This window comes from Tiliqua scincoides, chromosome 4, assembly GCF_035046505.1.
Source record: "Tiliqua scincoides isolate rTilSci1 chromosome 4, rTilSci1.hap2, whole genome shotgun sequence".
Classification (NCBI taxonomy): Eukaryota; Metazoa; Chordata; class Lepidosauria; order Squamata; family Scincidae; genus Tiliqua; species Tiliqua scincoides.
Window position 1 is genome coordinate 71,872,728 of NC_089824.1, and position 18,563 is coordinate 71,891,290.

An 18,563-nucleotide genomic window follows, 5' to 3' on the forward strand; every position below is an offset into this window, starting at 1 on the left:
ATGAATATATTAAAGATGAATTTACATGAATGAATGAAGGTCTTGCAATAGTTCAAGACCCATAAAAGGTCTTGCATAAAGCAAGGCTAGCCTTTCCTTTGCTGCCTCTACTGCATCACAGATGTGAAACAGCAAGCAGTAGAGAAAGTCCTCATCCCATAGCTCATGCGAGAGGTCAAACAGTTGCCTTCAAGCTGAGACCAGCTGCGTCAGGCCAGTGCGGGCTCCAACAAATCTCTGGAGGGCCAGAGGCTCATTGGAGACTGGCGGCTCCCTGAGGGCCGCATTGAGAGGCCTCGAAGGCCACATGTGGCCCCAGGGCCGGGGTTTGGGCACCCCTGTTCTAGACTGAAGAGCTCCAAATACGTAAGCCCTTTGCTGCACATTCCCCTGTGTTAGGCAAAATTGAGAAGAGCAACTTTAACATAAGTGAACTTTACAAATTCTTCAACAGGACTGTAATGAAAATTTTACTTTACCTTAGTAGGAATACGAGAAGTTAATAGAAAGGCTCGACATGATGTTAGCACCTTAAAAAAAATAGAAGAGCAGAAGTTGAAATCAACATTCATCTTTGTAAAAAAAACCGATACAGAAGGACCCCCACTTTACAATATTAACCCATTTCAGACAGCCCATCACATCATGAAAATATTGTTATTCAAACTCAGTAATACTTTTTTTTGGTGATTTGTTCCAAGACCTTTGAAGTTGACATTTTCGCCAAAGAACTAAGCCATTTCCCTCCCTAAAAAGTGGTTATATATAAAAGGTAGTGGTCTTGTTGCTGTCCCAGCCCCCTTTTTGGTGTTTTTATTGTATACTTTTTGCGATACCATAGTCTTTCGAGAATGAAGGTTGCCAACATATTTTTCATTTATTATTTGTAAACTGTCTTGGATCCCCTCTAGAGGGAAAATAAACAATCTCACAAAATGAGCACATATTGTACCATGTGGTCTTTCACTAGATGGTATAAAGAAGGCGAAAGAGGGAGAAGCAGCTTGGTGAAAGTTGCATAGCATCAAGTTAGTGCATTCTCATTTCCAAACTGGACAATACTCTTCTCCCACTTCATTTATGAGCCTCAATGGTTACAGCTGCTTATTTCTTAGTAACCTTCAAGGAAAACTTAAGTCTCCATGTAGGAATAACAAAGATTTGCAGAATCTCAAATATATTTTAGGATAGCAAGCTCAACATTTCAAAGATAAAAATATTGCTACTAACCAAAATGCCTGTAGTAAGTGACATTCATTATGTTCTCTGGGACTATCATGTTATGGAAATGAAGGTGCCCATGAATGGTTCCAAAATACAGAATTAAATAGGGACTGCAGGCCATCTGGCAGAATCAGGCATATTTTACACATGGTACAATCTCAAATAAAAATTAATAGACATTCCAGTCTATGCAAAATAATTCCCCCATCCCCCTCAACTTTTGCAGAAAATACCATTCAGTCACATTTGCACCAACAACCCTTGCAGTATACCAACCAACCAACTTCACTCCAAGCTATAAAACTAGCCACCCATGACACCAACCACTGCACTGCCAGCTAGCTTTACAGAGCAATCTTCATGAAACCAATTCCCTCCTAAGTATACTTAAGACTATAGTCGTAAGAGTATCATTTTGCTCTCTAAAATTTCAGTCTCTCACCAGCAGGGGGGACAAGCCTTTCAAACATTGCAAAGCAGTAGGGAAAGCAGAAGCATAGTGGTCTCTGTAAATTCCTCCACTTCAAGGTCCAAAGTGGGATTTGCAAGGTCAGCCAGCTCCCTATGAGAACCACCAATACAGCAATACCTTGCAGTTTTGTCTGATCAGGGACCAGAGCATGGCTGAAAGTAAAAAATGGATGAATGTCAAGGCATAACCTTATTGAAAAACACAGCTTGTATGGAAGAAGGGGAGAAGGACTTCCTGGCATCGGAGGAGTTTGTTCTCATTCTTCATCCTGAAGGCTTTCAGAGCAGCCAACATTAAAAACACAAGACAAGCACAGCGACATTGATGAACGTTGTGAAATTGGATGAAAGAGGGAAGCACGTGGACAAAATTTGATGTCCAGGTCAAACCTCTTTATTCGCGGGTTTCTGTCACTGCTGGAAAAACATCATTTCCGGTTTGGCTTCACGCGGATCTTTTTATCAGCGGGAGTTTGGGGAACAAAAGGGATGGGAGTGAGCCCCAAGGCAGGCAAGTAGGCAAAGAGACTGGAGGTTTCAGCCACCCAGTTGCAGAAGCGCCCCAGGATGTCTCTTTAAACTTGCTTCCAGCTGAAGCTCCTTGTTAGGAGGGGGTGGACTCGTGAGGGGCGCAGAACAGTGGAGCAGCAGCAGGAGTGAAGGGGGGCTTTAGGAAAGCGCAGGTGTGTGGGTGTGTGTGTAAGAGAGAGAGACCGACCAACAGGAACCACGAGGTGCGGCAGCTCCAACACGATCTGGAAATAGCTTCCCCAAGCGCACAGAAACTGCCTGCCAGCTTACCACAAAAGGTAACGAAAGCCCACACCCACACTTATTTCTTGTTGACAAACAGTTAAAAGGACTTTTTTTAAGCAGCTCCACATGGGTAGCCATCCATGTTGAGTCAAATCCGCAGATGCAAAATCCACTGATAATTAGCCACAACCTCCAGTTACAATTGAAAACAGCTGAAAGAGCAAAGCGATGAGAGTCAAGATATTGCTGTATCTATAGGTTTCAGAAGCCAGGTGCATCATAACCCTAAACTATTTTAACTAGCTTTCAATGGAAAATGCTCCTGCAGAAATACAGTACTATTAGATAAAGAGATTATGGAGTGATTTACTCAACATGCTTCCCATTCATGAGATGATCCTCAGGTTTATTCAGTTGTCACAAGTTTGCATAAACTGCTGACACTGGAAATACTCCCAGATAACTACCATCAACACACTGCCTTTCATAAACTAGTCAGTTTAAAGATACAGGAAATACTAATTTCATATAATCATGAATCTAAACCTAATATCTTCTTTGCTCCAAGATTCCATTTGGTCACTTGTAAATACCATTAGGTATGTTGGTACCCCAGGTATCAAATGGGGAATTTCAAACACCTCCCAGGATCCCATGATCATCTCAATTTCCTGTTTGATAGTATTGCATTTTATAGTTAATATTTGATCAGACATTTCTCTTAATTGTTCAAACAAAGCTCAGAGCTCTTGTTCTCAGCTTAGGTAAACAATAGCAAGAAGTTAATACACATTTCAGTTAACCTTAGTCAACAGACTATAAAAGCAAAAAACCTATGTCTACTGCAAAGTCAAGGAAAAAAAATGTCTCTGACTTGCATAGCAAGAGTGTGCAAGATTGACCATAATTGACACCTTGCCTTTTGTAGAACTCAAAGTCTTTAGTTGAGAAGACAGATAACAGTTTTGAATCTGTAGAGTACTTGCACTTAACCAACTTCAAATTGCCAGCTAGAATGCACATCCTAGTAAGCATTAACTATGGTTAAGTTTAGTGTCACTGTAACCTTTAACTAGGGCAGGGAGGTCAGGGGAATCTATACAAGTGAGGGAACAAAGTATGTGATCCTGCTCTCAGTCTCTTATCCATGGTTAGGTATCAGAAGTGCTACATCTGCATTGGCTCCACAATTCCTAACTTCAGACACAACAAAAGATTTCTGAATTCTAATAGAGTCATCAACTGTCTGATGGTAATGGCTGAGAGCTTAGTCAGAGACAAGTGCTACCCTTACCAATCCAACCTCCCCATCCCTTTGCAAATACCACCTTTTATCTCCTTGCATTCAGTGAAAGATTTGCTATTTAAACATTAGACTATATCACTGATCAAAGCTTCCAATTTATTTGAAAACACTGTTCTACTGCCTTCTCTGAGTGGAATGGAACAGAAGCTGGCACTCATCGAGTTGCAAGCTGCCTTGTATCTAAGAAGGTTCTAATTCTGCTGCAGCATAACAAGTAGCTTATGTGAATTTGGCCGTGATAATGTAACATTTGAAATTAAATCAGGTCAAAATCAAAAGACAATTGGCTTAATAGATAAACGCATCTTGACAGAAGTAGAATTCCATGGAATAACTTAAAATGATTGCTCTTTTACTAATTTTGAAGGTAGTTTTGTGTAGTTTGAAAAATAAAAACAAAAAACACCAATGCCGAAAGAATGGAATCATGAAGGAATGTCCTTAGATACTCTCAAAGAGTATTTGTAAGGTGACTTGGGAGGGTATCAGCTACAACATAACATTGGGCTGTGACCTGCATTCACAATGCCATATTTTATTGATGCCAACCTTATAAGTGACAGCAATGTCAGAAAGCAGCCTAGCAGCTGCTTAACATCAGAAAATAAAAACTTCAATCTGACCTTGGGAGAAAGACGCAACAGTACTAAAGAAAAAAAAATCCAGTGAATATTTAAAAATAAAAACATACATAGCCTGAAGAGACTCCCCTCCAGTGTGTTAATTAGCATAATTTCTTTATAATTTTTATTATGTGTAAGCCCATACACATTTTCAGTTTATTTTTAATTTATGACATTGTGTTATGCAGGTGTGTATGCAGTCCTTTAAAACACACACACACACACACACACACACACACACACACACACAGAGATAGAGAGAGAGAGAGGGGGGGGGAAAGTAAAATTTAGGAAAGACAGAAGCACTACATTAGTGGAGTACTGTATTGGCAGGTTCATAAGATACAAATTTGTGAGCTGACAAAATTCTGTAGCACTGTAATACATCAATACAACATGTATAGGCACCTAAAAAAACTCATCCTGCATCTTCTATAAAAAATTACACAACACTCACAGTGCAGTCCTAACCCTGCACCAGTACAGCCAGGTCACACATCAGTCGCTACATCCAATGCAGGTTAGGAGGCAGCTAGAGGTTACCTCGTATTTCTCCTTACCCTATATCAGTGGTTCTTACACGTTTAGCACCAGGACCCACTTTTTAGACAGAGAATCTGTCATGACCCACCGGAAGTGATGTCATGGCCGGAAGTGACATCATCAAGCATGTTAAAAATGGAAAATTTTATCATTGAAATTTAATGTTAATTTTTAACATTAAATAATTTATGAAATAATGAAAATTTTTAACATTAAATATTAAATTTTTAATATTAGCAAATATTACAATGACGAATGTGGTAACATTTGTATCGATAATTTCTTTCTAGTCATTTTTTTTCAAGAGTGCGTATTGTAATCCAAGGCCAATATCCTGATGTGTAACCCGTGCAGACCCATCCCTAAGTCTAGCCCATTTCCCTGCCCTGTATCTATAATTAATAAATAAACATTTTTTAAAAATGAAAATTTTTAACAATTCTAGGTTGCAATCCTCCTACCCACACTTGCTCAGGAGTAAGTTCCATTCATTAACATTGTTAAAAGAATATACATAGTAGCTTATTAAAAGTACTGGTCTGTAACACTTCCCCAAATGCAGTCACATACCATGGTAGCACCAAGTCTAATATTTTAAAAATAAAATATTGAAATGAATGAGGACCCACCTGAAATTGGCTCGCAACGCACCTGGGTGGGTCCTGACCCACAGTCTGAGAAACACAGCACTATATAATATTTCAGCTATTCCTATGGGGCTTGTTGTATCTGCACCACCTGTTTAGCTAGTGCAAATCCAAGAAGCCTAGTGTAACGCTAGCCTGGCCAGGAGAGGGGTCAAGATACGGTGTGCACTGCCTCTGCTAATCCCAACCCCCACGCCTGATCCTCCTCCCGTTCTGCCCTCCCCCTGCCTCCAAAATGCTCTTCAATCATCCTCTTCCCCCCCCCCGCACCGCCCAGTGCAATCATACCTGCTCCAGCCAGCTCAGGGTCCGGATCTGGCCCAGCTGGCTCTCCTGTCAGCACAAATATGCCTCACAGTACATTTGTGACACTCGGAGCCGGCACAGGGAGGCCTATGCAGGCTCAAGTTACAGTTTGGGTTGTGCTGCCCGTGACTTTAAAATGAGTCAACTAAAGTTATTTTTTACTACAGAAATAAGATGTCCTGTCCTGTCATTTGAAAATTAAAGTCTTGGGTCGACATGTGAAGTTTCATCCTTGTAGCACTTATGCATTAAGACTTAGACAACTTCAGTTCCACAAGTGTGGCTAGAAAAAACAATATGAAGACGCTGTATAATCCCAGATATTTTAGAATGAAAAGTTAATTAAAAATTTACAATTCATTCTCAAAGAGAATTTTAATGTTTTATTTCTTCTACTACATGCAATCATACATACTAGAAGAGTAATCACACACAAAAGGGCTGCGCTGCATAATCATGCGTGTTGATCACTTGCGCTTTTGTTTTGGAGAGCATGGCGCTCTATTCTCTCACATGCAGAGTTTCACAAAATGCTACTTCAGTGTATCCAGAATTTCTAAGTCTAAAGAGGACAAACATCTTTTTATAAGCAGAAACCATAAACATGCCTAGAGGTATAACACACAGCATGATTAAAAGTTTTTGGTTCAATTTCAAACTTCTAAAAATCAACTGGCATTTCGAAATGGACACAAGATCAATTCTGTACTATTTTCCATTTTATGAACTATTTTATTTTAGATTAGATCATTCAGTATATTGCTTAGTTAAATTTGCAATTCCCAGTAAAATTAAATACATAATTCTTTTAACTATCCCTATTGTGAGAGAAAGCTAGAAAATTTTCTTACTGAAAACAATAAATACTACTCCAATACAACCCAAGGCATTAAAAAGATAAGCCATAACAAAAAGGAAGCACAATTATTCAGATTTATAAATGTACTTATCCTATTTCAAGAGGGCAATGCAATAAAACTGTAAGGGTCAGGGTAATACTCTACAGCTATCACAACTATATTGTGTTGCTCCCCCTGCAATCTTTGATTTACTACTACTTCCTTTCTTTACCCAGTACCACACACTTAATCATACATTTTTCTGCACATATGAATCTAACACAGATTATTGAACAATTTGCCAGATTTATTAACAGCCATCAGGATAAGGTTCTTTATTACTGAGCAAATAAAAAAATGTAATTCTGCTTGTGTACCCACTGCATCACTCAGGGATACAACAACAAGAATGGGTGCTAGGGCATGCAAATCACTCCAGAATCAGACTTGGTGGGGCAGACTCTTCCTAAATGGTCAGCCACCTGGCGTTGAATTCCATTCTTAGGCCTAAACCACATATCCAGAAATCCACAAGATAACAGGCATTTTCCACAGAATAAGCACACACTGGGAAGCAACATTCATGTGAATCCCCTTTTACTGTGAATTTTTTTGCCACATATGTAAGTATTTCTTTGGCACTTGTCGCCTTCCAAATTCATGAGTTTGGATTTTTCCATGTGGGTTTTTGAACACCTGGCTGCAAAACCCACAAGGATGTCGATATATGTGAGGTTGGTGAAACAGCACCCTACACCATCCTCCTGGGGAGCAAACACAGCTCCTCTCAAAAAGTTGCCTTTCAAAGGCAGCCATTTCCTCCCCCTTGCTTGTGGCAAGTAGGAGAGAAAGGTGTGAATGTGCTGTGTGTTTGTGCTGTGATCCGAGAACCTTTACATCACACTGGCTCATATTGGAGAAAGCTAATATTTCTGTGGATATTTGAGGGGCTGCACAACTGTCACCCCAGAATGCACGTCTGCTAATAGGTGTTTCACTTCTGAGTGTGAGTGACTAAATGGCTATTGCTGGTGTTGACCACACTGACCACAGATGAAGACTTTTTGAACTCTTTACTAAATCAGTATTAATCTGAACATGTTTTCAAAAATAAAGCCTTGTTTACCCCCCAAACCCCTTGTCTTTGCTTACGCCATCAGCTACACTCACCTCTGACTATTGTGATAGTGGCAAAACATGTCCTCGATTCTTTTAGCATGCTCCTCACATGCTGCTTCTCATACATATGAGATCTCACACACACCAGCACGTGAACTCCCAATATACAGAACTAATATACCCTAAGTGATCATGGGGTTTGTTTTTCCAAACAAAAAGAAAATCCTATGAAATTGATTCATGTGAAATGTGCAGTTTTCATCACATTTTCCTTCCTTGAACCATGCTCCCTGTTGAGAAGTCCTCATCCTCGCTCTTGTTGCAACTCTCAGAAGTTGCAGCATGAAAGCTGAGGCAGAGGAGAATATGAACAGCCTCCACTGGGCATGAATGAATTGCACTAGGGTGATTGATTGAGCTTGCAGGTGCTATGCAAGAGCTCACTTCCTTTTTTCAGAATGGGCATGTTACCCTGGGTAAACCTCTCAAACAGCCCCCAAGAAATGAACATCTGTTGATTCTGAACTTTTTTGCTTAGAAGCAGTGAGGGGAGCCCATTTTTTCAAAAGGAGTTTCCTTGCTTCCTTGGCAGAAAAGCAGACCTGCAGAAATCGGGGGGGGGGGAGTCCCCTCTGACAATCGGGTTGGGGAATCACAGTTCAGTATATGCACAGATCAGGAAGTGTCCTGTCCTGAAAAGGGCAAAGCCACTCCAGCCCTTTTTTAGTGGGCATGCATTGCTGGGATTTCTGCAGACCCAGGAAGTCTGCAGAAGGATAATTGGCAGCATAGGAAGAGGGAATGTGGAGTAGTGCCATAAAGAAAGCCCTGGATTGTAGTGAATGTGTGGCTGCAAATGCCACATGAGTTAATGCCCATGGATGTGACTCACAAATGCATTTTCCCATGTTTGGTTTGCATGTTTGCTTTGCACCTCAACTCATTCATTAAAAGTCATTCCAAAATTCTTGTCTCTAAACTCAAGACCCACAGTTATGACCATCAACAAAGCTGTGATTTAAGTGATTGCAAATGAGTTTCAGCATGCTTTGGGCAGCATTCTTATGTGCTCCCCTCCTCTCTTTTCCTCGTTCATACATAGAGGCAGAGAAGGAGAGTAAATCAGTTTAACTAAACCAGTTTCCTATTATAAATGAACCACAAGAAACTGTGATTTAACTCTAGTTAAAACAAATCAGGATCAACCTGTGGTTCAGAGAGTAATCTGAAGTGGACTACAGGACTGATGTGGGAGAATTGCTTGGTGGACTATACCTATCTTATTCCCCTCACATTTTGTTACCAAACAGCTGTTTTAACTTTAAAATTCCATGTTTACTGCATCAGCGAGCATTTTTCACAAAAGGTTGATCTAGAAGTACACTGCATGATTTTCATTTGTCTCATAACTAGTGCTTGGTCATTTTATTTCAGTTACTGCATATCTGCATTTCTACAGTAACTATCAAATGACTGGGATCTGGTGTCAAAACAAAAAGGAGGAACTGTGTAAACTTGGTACAACATGGTTGCCTCTCCACTTACTCCAACCCAATGTTTTTATAGCTTATTAACAGCCCAATCCTGAGAACAGCTCCCGCCGCATCCTGTGGACCTCAGCTGCCGTGGGTGGCACCTTGGGAGAAGACTTTTGTTCCCTTCTCCCTGGTAAGAGAAGCAGCCCCAAAATGGGGCTACTCACTTTAACGCCGATGTAAGGTAAAGGCATTCATGTAGGGCGCTGAGCCCCACACAAACGCCTTGGATCCGGTGGAGTGGAGCTCCACTGGACCCGCCTCCCTCCCTCCTTCCCCCTGGCATGCCTCCCACCCACCCACTCTCCCCCCACCATGCCTCCTCCCTGCACTCTCTCCACCCTCCGCTTGCCTTCCCCCACACTCGAACATCTCCTCCCCACCCTCTTCCCTGCCTCCGCTTATTGTGCTACAGCTCGGTGGTCCATGAGACCGCCGAGCAGAGGAAGACAGGCGCCCCGCCCGGCACTAGCCCAGCACTGGCCAGCGCTGGGCTAGCATGGGCGCTGGCCCGACAGTAAGCCTTGCAGATGTGCTTTATGGTACATTTGCAACAGTGCACTCTGACGGAAAGCCGGAGCACCAAGCTCAGGATTGGGCTCTAATACAGCCATTTTCAACCACTGCCCCACGGTGTGGCCATGGTGGGCCACGAATTGTCCCCAGGTGTGCCACAGGAATTTAGGAGAGGGTCATTTATCAGTAAGGCCACTGGGGGATGTGAGCCCCCCATTGACAGCACAGTGTGCCTTGTCAATTGTCAAAAACCGATGGTGTGCCTTGACTATTTTAGTGCCTTGCCAGTGTAAGCCATGAGATGAAAAAGGTTGAAAATCACAGTATTAAAAGATTAAGAGCTGCCACCTCAAACCACTTTGTAAGTCTAGTTTTAAAATGGCAGCGAATATCCACAAACCCCTTCCCTTGCATCCCAAAACAAAAGATTTCATTCTATTGCTCCTATTCTGCTGCCTTACACTGGTAGAATAATGCTATTTTGTATTTATCTCTTTCAAATAATTTTGTCTGAGGTCTGTCCATTTCTCCCTGGCATTCAGCCAAAATGTACATGCACAAAGGCCTTGTCTAGACTAAGGATTTGCCTTCATATCTGCTACCAGGGTAACTGTACTGGTTCACACCTACAGCATGAAAACATCTCAGTGCTCCTGGCACTTGTATCAAGCTGTCCCTACATGAAAACTAGGCAGCCTGTGCAAAATTAAAAAGGAACTGGATTCTGTGTCATTTAAAATAGAACTTGCTCAAGAAATTAATGGAAAGCTTACTGAATACATTTTGGATCAGGATGGCAACATTACATCAAGAGATACAGCAGTGCAGGATGTACAGGTTAAGCCTCATTATTCTTGTGGGTTCTGTTCCAAGCACTGGATGGCAAAAAAGGCACTATAGCAAATCAATTTAAAAAACAGTTTCTTTGCTCCAGTGATTTAAAAACAGCCTTGCTGACCTTTGTGATGTAAGATAAGAATCATTAACAAGACAATCCATCAATCAGTTGTCCTCTTAGTGCTTCACTCAGCCCCTCTCTTCACCAATGCAAAGTGATCACCTTTCTTTCACATGCTCAGGGGGAAGGGAGGGCCCCTGGAGAGAGAAGGATTGATGGATTGTCAGCCAGCTGCCCTCTCTCTCTCTCTCTCTCTCTCTCTCATTAAGGAGGCTATTGTTAAAGGACTGTTCAGTTTTTTAAACTGATTTTAAAGGGGTGCATTTTTCCTCTTCTCCAGGGATCAGCACATTCCTTCTCATTTGCAGTGGCCATTCTTGTTGAGTCAAATCCAAGTATAAAAAATCAGTGTATAAATAGGCTGGACCTATACTTACTACTGCACCAGGTGCAGAACTTCTTTAGTGTGCTCTGTCCTGGAATGCGAGCAATAAGAATAAACAGGACTTCTGATCATAGTGAATTTCCTTCACTACTGAAGAGCACTTTCAGCCAAGTCAGTTGGTGCTTCAGTTCAGCATCTGGAGGTGCTTCTTCTGTTCAAAGGGAAACTTGCTCAGACTGTAGCTATTTCTGCCCAACATTGTTGCCCAATGAAACAGGGTCCAAATGTGTGCATCTGTGGGCCAGGCAAAAATGGGTTAAACTACCCACCAAGTGATCAATGAAGTGACTACATATGCAACTGCTTTACACTAACATCTTCAAAGTCACAAAGTCACTCCCAGTAACCAACCAACACTCCCCTACATGTTAGAAGTCAGAATCCATGATTCTACATGAGGGAAACTTGTACTATGCAAGCATGACTCCCAACACTTTTCTTATGAGAACTTGCATTCAACACAAATTACCTAAAAGTTTCATGCAGGGGCTGATGGGTAGATAGTCCTGCCTTTCAGAAATAGATTAAATTATCATATCATGCCAATGATCTTCTGAAAATCATCGGCAGACCTCCCCAGCGTCGTGCATGAAAATCCCCCCGCATTGGCACCCCCCGCATGAAAATCCACCCCCCCCATTCACCTGAGGCTCATAGAGCCTCACACGACCTTAGCCCATACCAGGGATGCCTCTCTGAGGTTCCTCAACGCTATAAACCGTGCTTCTGGAAAACCAGAAGCACAGTTTCCGATCCGATCAGGAGCCTCAGAGAGGCTTCTGTGGGGTCCTAGAGGCTCGTGCCTGAGGCATCTGCCCTATCGGACCTAATGGTAGTACTGCAACTGCTGAAAGTAACAAACTAAGGGCACAATCCTAACCCCTTGTGACAGTGCTTTCCAGCACTGACATAACGGCAATGGAGCTCTGAGGTAAGGGAACAAACATTCCCTTACTTTGAGGAGGCCTCCATGAGTGACACCCAACTGCAGGTGGCCCCATTGGCACCGCTATGCCAGTGCTGGAAAGCACTGACATAAGGGGTTAGATTGCGCCCTAAATGTATTTTTACTACTTTTATATATTCTGTCATCAGACCACTCGACCACCAAGTCCACTATATATGGCAGCTATTCAAAATCTCACACTCATAATCTTCAATGTGATTCTTTAACTAGGTATTAAATCTGGAATTTTCTATATGCAAAACCTTTCCTCTGAAATCTGGCTTCTCCACAAAGCCATAGAAACAAGTAATGTTAAGAGCTATCAATTGGCTAGCTTTTTTTCCTCCACCCTTGCTGGTACTCCCCTTGCTTTTTATACTCATGTAAGATATATGTAGTTGCCTGTTTTTCAATACCAACTTATAAAGAAAGGACTATATTCTTATCTATGCAAATGAATGCTATTCTTCGAAAGAGCAAGGGAACCAATGTGCAGATCTAAAAAAGCAAATGCTCCAGTCTCATATATAACACGTGTTATGCAACAATTTAAAAAAAACAAACCAAAAAAAACCCACCATAAATTACCATTAAGACTATTTAGATATGACTAAATTTTTGATGAATGAACATGGAATCTAGATCTAGTCGATATTAATGATGAGTTTATATTTTGTTCCTGGGCACTTGGTGAAGTTTCACTTCCAGATTTGTGTGCAACTGTCAGTTTTGCCAGCAGAGAAGAAAACACCCTCAGCTCATACAATTGAACTGCATGCAGTTCTGTTTTTGCACAAAAAGTAGTCTGGCAATAAATTTTGCTTGTTCAGTATTTTTCCTCATTCCTTATTTCTCTCCGATTGGAGATGTCAAACTTTGCTAGCTTCTCAGTGACAGACTTGCTGAATTTTAAATGCAGTCAACATACCAGGTTCCCCGCCGCCACCCACAGCAGATTTAAAGGAAACTAAATGCCCTAAAAGACAAGAATTTAATCAAATAATGATTTTAAGCCACCCTGTTTGCTTTTTATCATTAAAATCTTTATATCTGGGTTAATTGTACTGGCCAATTCTCCATATCTGTATTTGGTGTACGTTGGTCAGAAAACCAGGCTTACTTTTACAGATTAGTTAATAAACTGGCAAGAAAACAAAAGACATTAACATTTTTATAAACAGATACCCTCAAATTATCCTCCTGATCCACTGTTCTCTCTTTTACAAAAGGATTTAGAAATTATGGAAGATACCACACTAAAGTTCAAGAAAATAAATTTTCTGAATTCAGCCAAAAAGCCTTCTGGTTAAAATACAGAGATGCAAATATGAAAGTCGTATTTTATTCTTGGGCATCACCTTGACAAGACCACTAGTTTCAACAAGGGATGTAAGGAATTCAATCAAGATCTTCTAACATATCTGATCCCTTACTGCAGTGGTTCTCATGCATTTAGCACCGGGGCCCACTTTTTAGAATGAGAATCTGTCAGAACCCACCAGAAGTGATATCATCATGCAGGAAAATTTTTTTTAACAATCCTAGGCTGCAATCCTATCCAGGAGTAAGTTCCATTTACTAACATTGTTAAAAGAATATACATAGTAACCTGTTAAAAGTACAGATCTGTAACATTTCCCCAAATGCAGTCACTTACCATGGTTGCATCAAGTCTAATAAACTAAAAATAAAATATTTAAATGAATGGGGACCAACCTGAAATGGGTCCCGACCCCCAGTTTGAGAAACACTGCCTTACTGTTTTTCAGGGCCAAAGCTTCTCTTCATGAACATCAGAGAAAGGGATAGCTATCCTTCAGTAAATAAGTGCTTCCACAGGTGTCATCAGTATTTCCATTTCCTTCATAAGCTTATATTTTACAGCAATTTGTGACAACTCCCTCCAGCCCCTGAAATCATCATGTCAGAGCTCTGAATAAGAGGAAAGAGTGATTCAAACACTGTTTACACACAACAGCAATTCAACATCCAGGTTAGAATAGATTAAGGAAACTTAGGGCCCAATCCTATGCTGGGGAAGCACTGGGGCTGGTGTGCTGCTCCGGCAACTGCTGTCCTGTGAGAGCTGTAAGACACACTGCCACAGCCGCCGGTAGGTCCACTGCACTAGTGGAGAGGCCAGCACCAGTCAGCGCTCAGCCTCTGAGCTGGGAAGACGCATCACTTGAAGTGGCCAGCAGTAAGCTTCCCCTCTGGCCTGTGGAGAGGCTTTCAGGGGCGAAGGGAGGGCAGAGTGCGTGGAAGTATCAGGCCCAGGAGGGAGCTGAAATGGCAGCAGACCCTGTCACAGAATCCTGTGCCCACTCCTGTACCTGGAAGCCTGACACGGGCCTCCTCGGTTATGTGCTTCCAGGGGTTAGGATTGGGCTGTTAATAAATTCTTAAATTCAGTATCAGGCTAGGGCTATTTAAACAAATTATTTTAATGGTACATCATGGGATTGATGCAACAAAGATAGAAAATCTTTTTCTGATGCTTCATTTACATTTGCAACTTAACTTTTATATATAAAACTCAGTATGCAGGGTTTTTTGTTAGAGCTCATCTCCTTCTCTTAAATGCAGTTGCACTGGATGTATCATTGTAGAGGAAGTGAGACATAAAAAGTAGATTTACGAAGCATGTGCAAACCTGTCATAGTCATTCATCAGTCAATTAAATGTATGTCCAGGACAGTTACAGATGCAGAGTGCAAAAAGCACAAAGATTTCATCCAGAAACCCGTCAGACAAATGTCCACAAGGCAGAATAAATAAAGAAACATATCTTCTTAGCACATGTAAACCAGAGCAGAAGACTGCAAAGTTGAAGAATCATTGGCCCATTGAAATCAACTGATCCCCAGTTAGTAACAAAGGAAAAACCCAAGTCTTCGTTTAACAAGCACACTGCATGTGGGATGTGTGCGTGGAAGGGGAAGACTTGTATTGAAATGTTCCACGTGGTAGATAAGGCAATATTTTTTATTTGACCACATTTGGTTAAAAAAGGCAGAACACAAGCTTTTTGTTTCACTATATTTTCTTTAAAGTGTGATAAAATAACTGGCTAAGGAAGCCACACTAGAGAGTGAGCTCTTCTCACAGTATTCAAACCATGGGGGGAAAAAATGTTGTCCTTTGCCTTGTCCAAGTTAGGTCTGCTTCACTTTCCTTTTGGTCTTTGAGTGCTGCCTTCTTTTATCACACCTCATTCCTCAAGAAATAAAATCATTCACTTCTCAGAGACAACTCAATACTGCAAATTCCAGATTCAAGGGACTTTATAGCTCATATGAAAATAAACGTGGCATTCAGACTAGAGCTATCAGCAGAAGCACACTCCATAAAAATGAAAGCCACATCTAAGAACAGAAGAGCATTCTGATTGTGCAAAGGGCCTCTTGTAAAACTTGAACAGTCCTACCATTTTCAGAAGGGAGATTTTGTTGATGAAAGCGTTACTCTTGATGTCACCCTTATGTTTTGTGCCCAATTTAAATCTTTATGCAAATCTGAGATTTTTAAACAATGTAAAGGTTCCATTCTGGATACCTTTACATGAGTCTATGTTAAGTTGAGCCACATTCACCACTCTGTAAACAAAGATATCATCTCAGTGTGCCCCATATTTCCTCTTTTGTTTAAAAAGCCATTGCAAAAGAAGAGACATGATTGCTATACTCCAGAATGCTGTCATCCCACAATTCCTCCTTTTGGGTACTTTAAACAAAACAGGAGACCTGGAGTATAATGGGAGCAATCCCAACTTTGTTTAAGGAGTGGCAAGAACAGGCGGCCCCTCTTGCCCCTTCCCAACTGTGCCCCATGCTCCTGGTCTGAAATGGAGTATTTTGTAGCAACTGGTTATGTACCGATCAATGTGCCGAGACTGCAGTCAGACAGTTCAAACTTTATGTAAAATCAAATTTATGCAGCTGAGGCTTGTGCAAGTTAGGTAGTGACCGTAAAGACTTCTGAATGTAAAGTATGTATTTTTTCATGACTCCATTTAGGTTTTCCAAAGAGTAACCACCAAATCCAGCATGTGACTATTTACACACAGAGCATCACAGAATCTCCCACAAGTCATGTGTCACTTCATAGATGCACCCAATTTCCCTAGGAATGTACTTGGATTGCAATCTTCAAATCCCTTCAGCCAATCCAGGCTAATGGAAGTTATATGAACCATTCTGGAAACACCTGCTTTTTAAAAATAAAGAGAAAACTCATTGCATTAAGCATGCAATCTTGTGCCCTTCATTCTATGAAGATTAATGGTCACAACTGGGAGCAGGACTGCAGACTTGAACCTTATCTAAAACGATAAGAATGAAAAAGTTATCCAACATGGATCTAAACATGGCAATCTAATATAAACACAAAATTGAGAGTATGTTTATTCTTTATTTTCCCCGAGTGATCTATTTCAAGTGGACCCTTTTTTCCAGTAATTCTGGAAGTCTTTTTTGAAAGCACTATTCTACAGCAAGTTCCAATTTAAGAACTTGTCTGTATGCAGCAGGTGGCATTATAATGCAACATTCATCCTCTATTAAATAGCTCACTTTGCTTTATTAGGTAATTGCTCTTGAGAATCCTGTGCCTGACCTATGCAATACAACTGAAGAACGAATTCTGATCTTAACATCGACTCACGTTCCATCATTCTCCATACTACAGCTTGTGCAGACTTTAATAAGAGACAAACTCACACATTAACCACGTGAGAACATAACCAAAGTTCAATCAAAAAGCGTTAAGGGTAATTTGAAGAACAGGAATATTGCATTCTGAAAACATGCCAAGCTTGGCTGGCATACACTGAAAAGCCTCTTAACTCAGATGCAGAATAAAAGAGTCAGTTAACTTGCCAAGTACCAGGATTACTTAATTATTCTGAATCACTCAGTGATAGAACCAATAGGAAAATCCATCTAGTTATCAAAGTGTCCAATTTCTCTTTCCAGCTTCAAAATACCAAGAGAATTTAGTAATGCCTGATATTAGAGGAAACTTCAGAAGAATTCAAAGCCAGCAGCTTACCAAGTGCTTATTTGGGGGGGGGGGACTACACATGTTATAACTGTCATTACAAATACGATTTGCTCTAGACACCAATGTAGATCTTTCTATTCAACTGAGAGTTATCAGGTCTGTCAAATACGAATGACTGCTGATTCTTCTAGTCAGCATACCACACAAGGACTAACTACTGAAGAGGTAGTCAAGTCTGCTTCAGCAAAAACAGGAAAGGCTTATGAGGAATAAAAGAGAACAGATTTACAATTTTAGCATGTGTGGACTAGAGTCCACTTGCTCAGGTTAATGAAGCATTATCCACCATTCATTTGCATGCACTGCCCCCGCCCCCCAGAGGAATAGAGAAAGAAAAAGTAAAATGTACACTTTGCAAAGCAAGAGATATGGGGCACAGTGAACATTTATGACAACAGATAATAGCTGGTGATAATCTTCCTACCTTTGCTAATTTTAACATCTAGTACAAAAAAAGTCCATTTGAATCCTCAATGAATTGTAGATTCTCATGGGTATATAAAGTTGTGGAAAGAAGTCTTGAATTACAACAGGGCCAGTTTGAGGATTTCATTAAGGGAACCCTATCTATTTTCCCTTAATTTGAGCAATGTAGGAAAGCCCCACAAAAAACATTGCAATACCTCAATCAGTGGATTGTCACATGTAGTAACTTTCAGACTGTGACTGTGCGGATTACCCACTTCTGAAGAGATAGATGAGAAATCCCCCCAAAGCGCACACACATTGTTCGCAGAACCAACCTATCTGTTCCGTGAATGAGAACATGGTTTGGTTTCAGCAAGAGGAACCACATGATTCCACCAACACCACGATACCATTTTTTTTTAGCATAGGAGGCAATGCATGGAAGCTGGCTGGCTACCTACCTGTTATTCATAACCCTGGCAGAAAGACAGGGCAGGACCTTTAAATTTGTTTTTGAAAATGGAGGATAAGAAAGCTCCGTAGGAGGCTTTCAGAACTACAGGCCAAGACAATCAGGATGTGGGAGACATTTAAGGTTCAGTTTTCAAGTTACCCTAGCATTTGTGGAAGCCACAACAGCACTGCTCCCTCACCACCACCAAGATAATGTGAGAAACCACAGACCACATGGGAAAAAAGACATGCTAATTCGTCTCCCCATGCCAGGCTTTTCTTTTTTTAAAAGACTGACAATGACATAGAGAGGAACTACAACATGAGCTCCTCCCACACAGTGTGAGCTTTTTTCAGTGCTGCAGCTCCTATGACAGTCCAAGTGACAGTATAAATGAAAGACACTCATTGTAAAGACACTCAGATGCTCATTGAAAAACTGCAATTATACGTATTAAAAAAAATCT

The 18,563-nt window shown here is 41.0% G+C and overlaps 1 protein-coding gene across 1 annotated transcript in view; it reads right to left on the bottom strand.

Annotated features, from left to right (window-relative positions):
- CARMIL1 (capping protein regulator and myosin 1 linker 1) overlaps nt 1-18,563 on the bottom strand; it is a 171,401-nt gene that overhangs the window by 99,879 nt on the left and 52,959 nt on the right. Inside the window, exon 3 of the mRNA XM_066623338.1 lies at nt 480-530. Within this exon, the coding sequence (XP_066479435.1) occupies nt 480-530 (51 nt within the window). The remainder of the gene's footprint in view (nt 1-479; nt 531-18,563) is intronic.